Here is an 8,591-nt window from a genome sequence, read left to right as displayed (position 1 = left end):
CAAGAAACTAAGTTTTAACTTTTCTGCCTTGTCACCTAAAACAAAGCAGACAACCCAGCTCTCAGCTGGCTCTGAACTTATCATCATCAAGGTCGCATGGTGAGAGCCACTTCAGAAGTCACAGTAGTCCTCACTCAAGCAACACGTCAAAAAACAACAAAAAAACAAAAAACAAAACTCAGCTCACTACACAGAGAACAACAGCCAAGACACAACTGAAGATGCTGTTCTTGTCTGTTCTCCTTGAATTTTATAAAAAACTTCACCTGCATTAGTAAATCATATGCCTAATCATTATGTGTCACTGTGATCCCCAGGTGTGATCACAAATTTATTTATTTTTCAAACAAACAAACAAAAAACAAATTGCTGACGGCATGAACGCTTTACACACAGGGTCAGGACACAAAAAAGGCTGCTGCCAAAAACAAATCAGACGTATGAGGGGAAAAAAGTTGAGCTCACAGACAGCTGCATGTTGCAGCTTTAATAGCATGCAGCTCCTGCTCTAAAGAAAACGTATTACTTGCTCATCAGCTTAGCAGTGACCACATATTTAATTCAGCTTCTCAATTTTGTAGCTTTAGCTGTTGTGTACAGGGTTTAGCTTATTAGTTGTTAGTATAGGTGTGCTCTATATCTCAATAATGTCTCATCTAGGATGACAGGTTTTCAAGCAGGTCAAGTGCCTCTATGCACTTAATTAGTTTAGATATTTTCTTTATTTTCTTCATCTCATATGTCATTGTACTGATTTTGAGCAAACCTTAAGCTTGATGCAGACTACTTTTAGCAATTATCCACCTCACATCATAACTGACTATAAAGTGCATCTTCATATTAATATTAGTTCATTATTAATGCTATTATCTTTTTATATAACAGCAATAGTATATTACAATATTTTATTTATATTTTATTTTGTGTCCATCAAGGGCTGCGGGTGATCTGCAGTTTCACCCTTTCCCAAGCTGGAGACATTTTCCTTTTCACAAACTTTCCTTGGCTGAACAATGACACAACCTTAATATACCTTATGCATCTCTCTATTTCATTTAATATGTGTTTGTGTGAATTATCTGCTTTCATTCATTCTATTCATTCTGGGCATGGTCTTCATCCCAACTATGTTTCATTGTTAATACCAGTTTACAGGTTGTTATCCTTCCTATTATTAGTTTGAATACATTACAGTTAAGCTCTAATTTAATTTAGCCTTCTGTTTATTTTACTTTTTTTTTCCTTTTGTATTTATATGTATTCAGTCTGGTCTGTTTCCAGCCCTTTTTAAACTACTTTAAACTACTTTGATCTCTAATTTTCACTTGGTGAGGGATTATTATGTTCTTCCTAGTCTGAACTGCTCTCTTCACCTGAGCTGCTATCCTGTTCTGAGTCACGGTCTTCTTTGTTTCTTACAGTTACGTGCAAAATGTCCCTCTTTTCCACACTTCCAGCATGTAGTGCTAAAGTCACTTTTTGGTGTGTGTCTAGGCCTGCCTCTACCTCTTGCTCTTCCATTATGCATTCCTCTCCCTTTCTTTTGGATTATTCCTGCTTGTTGTTTTTCTAACCATTCCTCATCAGGTGTTAATTTTGCTTGTTTATTCTCCATTTTCAAAGATTTTGCTGGGCCGTCACTGGCACGCTTGACTTCAGAGTGGTTGCTAATACGCCCTTCTACTTCACTTCTAAAAAAATGAAGCGGTATCAGTTTTATGAGACAAAACTCAACCGTTCTCCTTTGTCACCAGTACGTGAGCCTCAAACAAAGAAAACAAAATGGAAGTAGTTCAGCAGCGTATTGTGCTGTAAAATCAACTTACTTCCAGACACATACACATATAGACATTTGCGCGCTAATTTGTCACAAAGTATTTTACGGCTACCTCTAAAACCAGTCTAAACACAGTTCCTTTTGGCGAACTGAAACCTATTTTAAGCGTTTCTTTAACAATTTGTCACGAGGTAATTCCGGCTACCTCTAAAACTAGTCTAAACTTAGTTCTTTTTGGCGAACTTAACCTATTTTATCTCAGTTCCTTTTGGCCTTTTGGCAAACTTAAACCTATTTTGTCACCTATGTCACGCGTTTCTTAAACGTTCTCGGCGGTTTTATATATCAAAATAGCGTTTCTCACCCTCAGACGTCTCACTGGTGGTTCGGATCGTCAAACTGAATCCCACCGCCGTGGACCAGACCGGCCCAGACCCGAATTCACGGCTTTCTTCCTCGTCTAAGAGGGCTGTGCACAGGCTTCGGTGCTGGCTCCCCACGGCGTCAGGAATCAGTGCGCCAGATCACTGGAACAGAGTCACAGATAACAGTTCTGATGCTTCTGATCCGGCTCTTGAAGGACCAAAATAAATGTCAAGAGATTTATTCTAAAAGACACTTCTTCAGCTGAGAGTCTAAGAGTGAAGACACACACACGCTGCAGATTTTACTTGCAAAGGCGGTTACAGAGCGCTCACACGAGAGTGGGGGCCCTGTGATCAGCACTCTGTTCTTGCACTTGTCTTTATTTATACACAAGAAAAGTAATACAATAATGAATATATTTGTTCAGTGGAATGTTGGTACGTGAGCATGTGCGTATGTGATTTTGTGTGTGTGTGTGTGTGTGTGTGTGTGGTGGAATGTGGGAAGCAGCTCGTTTTCCTGGTAAGAGGTCAGAACTGCTTGTTCAGCTTCTTACTATCACTGTGGGAAGATTCAGATAAAAATATCAGAACAAGTTTTATAAAGAACAATCAGTTCTAAGTAATAAAGAGGTCATCATGCAGTATTCTATCACATGTAAACTTATATCATTAAAAGCTTATACTGACTACTAAGTACAATTTTCCATTGACACGTTCTGAGCTGAAGAAGCTTCTGATAGGTTAGTAGAGTCCATGTGAGTAAATTGGTGGCACACCCGTGGATGCATATAAGGCAAAACACAGAGCCTGTTTCTTTGACATGGGAAAATCAAGAGATATCAACCAAAACACCAGGAAAAGACTTGTGGAGCTCCATAAGTGTGGCTCAATTTTGAATACAATTTGGTGCCATGTACAATTAAGAAATACAGATAGTTTCTCTCTTTACTCTTAAAGTTAACAAATGTGTTTTTTATATTTATCAACCTAAAAAAATAAACATTTAGTCTGATTTGATGTTACAAATAAAAAGTGTTTGTGTTTTTATCTGAAGAGTATGTAAATATCTGGTTTCAATTGTATATTTGATGATTTTGGTGTTTGGCTTGATTGTCAGCACAAAGAGGGAGAGAGAGGAACAGAGAGGGAACAAGAGCAGGTGAGACACACATGTTAGTCAAATGGTTGTTTACCAAAAGTATCACCGTATCATAGGTACTCATGTATCTCGTACCTAGTGTTTCTTTTTAGGTTTGCTATTTTTCAAATTCTACATTTATTAAGTTATGCAGGCTTGTTTGCACAACAAGGCTAAATAATTATATAAACTTTTCTCAATCTAAATAGTCTACTTTGGTAGAATTAAAAAATAAGTGTAGTGCAGGTCTATGATTATTTTCAGTGCTACTATCATCTAGTTTTGATTCTGGTTCTGTCTTGGTTAAGTCCCAAGTAGTCCTGATTTTGAACTGTTGTAGTCCTGTTTTAACTCCGGATCAGTTCTGGGTCTGGTTGAATTGGGGTTTAGTCCTCATGTCTTGATACAGCCCCGACTTTGTTCTGCCTTGCTGCTTAATTAAAAAACTAGTTTAAGGTGTCCTGCATACGTGATATATATTTTTTCCTACATGAAGTCATTCTTTTTTGAACAAAACTCAAAACAGAGCCTATTACTCTTTCAGTCATTTCTACCCCCATCCCACATGCATACTACCCTTTAGGGCTAAGCCCCGGGTGTATCAAATGTCTGCCTCCGCCTCTGGATTAGGGAACACTGCAACATGACAGACTAGAGAGACAAGGACGAAACAAAAAAAGAGGAACATGGGAACAGGTAAGAGAGACAAAACACAGAGATATAAGTAAGACAGAGCGAGAGAAATAGAGAGAGACCGCGAGAGAGGGAGAGCGATAGACAGAGAGAGAGAGAGAGAGAGAGAATGAGGGTCACACAGAGAGGCAAAGTAAGCAAGACAGAGCGAGAGAGCGAGAGAGTGACACAAGGAGGTACATTAAAATGGAGACAAGACACTGAGGACAAGACAGAATGAGAAAATCTAAAGTAAACTAATTACCCTAAAATAAACCTGAATCAACAGGGATAAACTGCATAATCAGAAGAACATAAGAACAAGAAAGCTAAACTAAGAAACTGTTGAGGTTTTTTTTTATGAGAGAGAAGACAATATGCTCCAATTTTAAGTTTTCACAATTTATCATTGAAATATTTAGAATTTTTAGTTGTTTTACATTCGTCAGAGTTCGCCTTGTAATCGGAAGGATGTCGGTTCGAGCCCCGGCTTGGACAGTCTCGGTTGTTGTGTCCTTGGGCAAGACACTTCACCCGTTGCCTACTGGTGGTGGTCAGAGGGCCCGGTGGCGCCAGTGTTCGGCAGCCTCGCCTCTGTCCGTGTGCCCCAGGGTGGCTGTGGCTACAATGTAGCTTGCCATCACCAGTGTGTGAATGTGTGTGTAAATGTGTGTGTGAATGGGTGGATGACTGGATATGTAAAGCGCTTTGGGTCCTTAGGGACTAGTAAAGCGCTATATAAATACAGGCCATTTACCATTTACATGGCGCCATGGATCTCCTTTCTCTGGCTCAGAGACAAAGGCACTTGCGCCAGGGTGGTATACACTTTTATGAGTCAAAGAAACTGAATGTTAACATGATTGGTCAAACGACTTGAGAGTGGCATTAGGTCTCATACCAGCTCATGTTTCTTCTTCTGCAGCTCTCTGGGCATCTCGCTATTTGGAGATGCCCTTTTGCAGGCAATACCCTTGTTACCATGACAACCACCTCTTGCGCTCTGGTCAGGCCTGTAGAGTTAAAGAAGGGGTGTAGAGTGCATGCCATAACAACAGATTTATGATCAATGCCACATTCCTGTGAGGGTTTGTGAGGAAGTGCTGTATCTGATAGTATCAGAGTAACACTCTACTTCCAAAACGTACCTACAATACACTGTATACAGTATGGAAAAAAACAGAAATTTGCAATGCCAATCATGAGGTATTAGCCCTAAAGCAAACAAACATTTGATATGTTTCTCATGTTCTATTGTGAGTAAAATATGGGTTTATGAGAATGGCAAATTATTAAATTCTGTTTTGTTTTGTTTTTCATTTTACACAGTGTCCCCAGTTTTTGTAACTGGGATTGTACTTTTCAAGATTTCAAGAACAATAATATGCGACAAGAGATGAAGATGCAGGGCCTTAAGCAACAGTTATAAAGTGTTACTACTTCCATCCATGTTGCACTTGTAGCATATTGCAAATAAGAATCAGTAATAAAGTAAAAATGAAAAAATATAAAAAAGTTGAAAAACATTTATCTGAAAATGTATCAGAACTGATACATTTATATTAAGATAATTCCATGTTGATTGAAGAAAATATATAATTAACACCTCCATTTTTGAGAGCATTCTTTATTTACAGCATTTTTTTTTCTCACCTGCCTGAAACTTTTGCATATTTTTATATATACATATATATATGAAAAAAAAAACTTAATTTGTTCTTTGTCCTTCACTGACATATGACAGTGACAGTACGAAAAATGCCTTTCAGCATTGTAGAGAGGTAGCAATTGATTAACTAAATTATTTTTTGCGCTTACAACTCACAATAGTAAAAGATAACCTGTGACAAAAAAGAAGGAAAAATGTGAAACGCAGGCATATGAACTGCTTAGACTTCAAACATTACCAGCAACAGTTTAAGAAATAGTTTATCTTTGTTTTATGACCATTATGTTTACCGTCTTGTTGTCAGTAGAAGGACAGAGATCAACGTTTATATAAATGTTGATTTCTGTCCTTCTATCTTGCATGTCAAATCAGAGATAAGAAACTCTTTTATCTAACTCACATTACAATGAAATCCCATACATTTGATAATGGTGCAGTAATACCAGTGTTGTTCAACCTGACACAACAACATCTTGATGTGTTTAAAAATTTCATTCATTTTGAGTCCATATATGATTGGATTTAAAAGAGGATGGAATAAAGTTGACTGAAACGTCAATGTCAAGCGTAGAGTGTTTGATAGATCAGTTTCCAGTCTAACTATAATTATATCAAAGAAAAAAAAACAGGAAAAGTTGATTAACACCAGTAGGTGGGGTAAACATGTCTTTAGAGCTTTTCTCCTTGTTTCTCTACAACAACTGTAAGATATTCTTAGAATTCTGATATATGAAAAAAGTATGAAAAGCATTGGTAGAAGGGCAATATTTATCAACGTGACTACACCATATATAGATATTGTGACTGAGGGCACACACTGAAGCCTGTAAATTGAATTGTTACAAAAAATTCCTGTCAGAGTAAAACTACAGAGTTTTACATTAAAATAAAACACAAATGACACTGCAATCTCAAAAGCAGGTATAAGCCAAGCTAAAATCAGAAACACATATATAGTTATTCTATTCATAATAACTGGATATTGCAGGGGTTTGCATATAGACACATACCTGTCATATGCCATTGCTGCCAACAGTAAAAACTCTGACCCAGCTGAGGTGTAATATGAGAATCCTTGGAAGAGACAGAGTGGATATGATATAGTCTGTTTTTCAGACAAAACATCAGATAAGAGCTTCGGATAGATAATCATGCTGTAAAGAACAGAGTTGATTAACAAAGCTGCAATAAAAATATACATTGGCTCATGAAGGTTTTTGCAAGTCCAAATAAGGTACACTATAGTGGAATTAAAGCAGAGAATCAGAATATATAATGTGAATATAACCACAAAATAAAGATATCTGTATTTGTGCAATTCTGCAAACCCACCAAGAGTTAACAATGTTACATTTAATTCAACATCCATTAAAAACAATGCTTTAAAGTACTGTAGTAATATATTTCCTTCACTGAACTAAGAAGGTAAGTAATTGTCTCTGTTTTGTGGCTTTGTTTTATCAGAAAACCTTCCATCCTCTATGGGACTCATTAAGTTCTCCACTAACATGTAAACAACTTCAGGGAATCTGACAAATTGACGTTTATAGTCCTATGCACTTCATTGTGGTTGCCCATCCATTTTTTTAAACCCCTGGAAATAGTATAGGATTAGTATAAAAGCAAAAAAGCCACGGAAACCACGGAAACCACTACTGCCTTCACACTACATTTTCTCAAGTCTCAAGGTTATCATGTTTATTCATCCTCGTGTTGTTAACACTTGATATAGCTATATCTATCACTACAGTCATCTCCCTCTGCTTGTCCACCACTATTGCGTCTGGTTGGATAGATATCACCAGTTTGTCTGTCTATATCAGGAAGCCCCAGACTTAGCTTGGTCATTTTCAGCTACCTTGGGTGATGACCTCTGGACTTCAAGGACATATGCTGCACAAATGTTAATTGATATACTTCTGGCCACCTGGTTATGGCGTTCTACTGTATGTGTGTCCTGCCTGCTTGCATCTTGCACTGTACTCTTATGTGCTGGATTGTTTCAGAGGCATCTTTGCAAAGTCTGCCCCAGGGGTCTTACCCGGTGTGGTAGAACTAAGTGTTTATGGATCTTATGCTTAGAGCTTGTTCCTGTGCTGCCATGATTCATACATTGGTGTTTTGTCTTTCAGTCCAGCCACTGATAGGAGTTCTGGATGTCAGCCATGTCTTCTATCTGCCGGTGATACATACTGTGCAGGGATCTGTCCTCCCATGATTGTTTGTCTCCTTGCTCCTCTTCTTTCTCAGGTTTCTGCAGGTGTTGATTGCCCAGGTATTGTTCTTCTCATTCAGCTCCTTACAACTTGCCTTACTCTCTGCAAATATTTGGTTGTTGCAGCTTTCCTCATGGCCTCTTTAACCCTCTCAGGCTCAAATTAAGTTTTAGTTCCAGGAAAAATCTGATATTTGGGGAAAATTATCATATGGGGTAGTACAATAGAATCCTGACTTTTTTTTAGTGAGACCTTCACATGCAAGGAGTTCTGGGATGTTGCGAATTTACAATATTGGCCCGGTGTGGTAAATTGACACTGAAGACTGAATATGATATGAACATTAACTTTATTTGTATACAACCTTTCAAAACAATGTAACAAAGTGCTTTTCAGTAACAGAACAACAACAAAAACAATATGGGATCCAAATCTAAAATCTCAAATCCTCATTGAGTAGGCCATGTTGGCATGTCACTTTGTGGTGTGGTACTCCAACTTTCGTAAAGCACAGAAGTACTTTGCACTTCAGGCAGGCCATTTGCATGTAGCCATGCACAGTCTGCAACGTCCACGTCTCTCAGCATGAATGGGAAAATGATTGCATCGGTCGAGTCTGACGTCAACCGATGGTGCAACGATCCGCTGAAGTGGAGGTGGAGCAGCTTGATGGGATGTTGGATCATCTTCCAATGACGGTCGTCCTCTTTTCCTGCTGTTCAAGTCACAAACATGTCTGCTAAGTCTACTC

The 8,591-nt window shown here is 38.2% G+C and overlaps 1 protein-coding gene across 1 annotated transcript; it reads right to left on the bottom strand.

The window, feature by feature from the left end:
• Positions 1-4,850: 4,850 nt before the first annotated feature.
• LOC146500165 (olfactory receptor 10J4-like) lies at positions 4,851-6,996 on the bottom strand. The gene is made up of 2 exons (XM_085136528.1): positions 6,068-6,996; positions 4,851-4,968 (listed from the first exon to the last, which is right to left on the bottom strand). The coding sequence occupies exons 1-2, from the start codon at positions 6,991-6,993 to the stop codon at positions 4,851-4,853; spliced, it is 1,044 nt and encodes a 347-aa protein (XP_084992654.1). The 5' UTR covers positions 6,994-6,996.
• Between the last annotated feature and the right edge of the window lie 1,595 nt (positions 6,997-8,591).

This window comes from Neolamprologus multifasciatus, chromosome 16 (genome assembly GCF_963576455.1).
Source record: "Neolamprologus multifasciatus chromosome 16, fNeoMul1.2, whole genome shotgun sequence".
Taxonomy (NCBI): domain Eukaryota; kingdom Metazoa; phylum Chordata; class Actinopteri; order Cichliformes; family Cichlidae; genus Neolamprologus; species Neolamprologus multifasciatus.
This window is presented reverse-complemented; position numbering and strand designations above follow the sequence as displayed.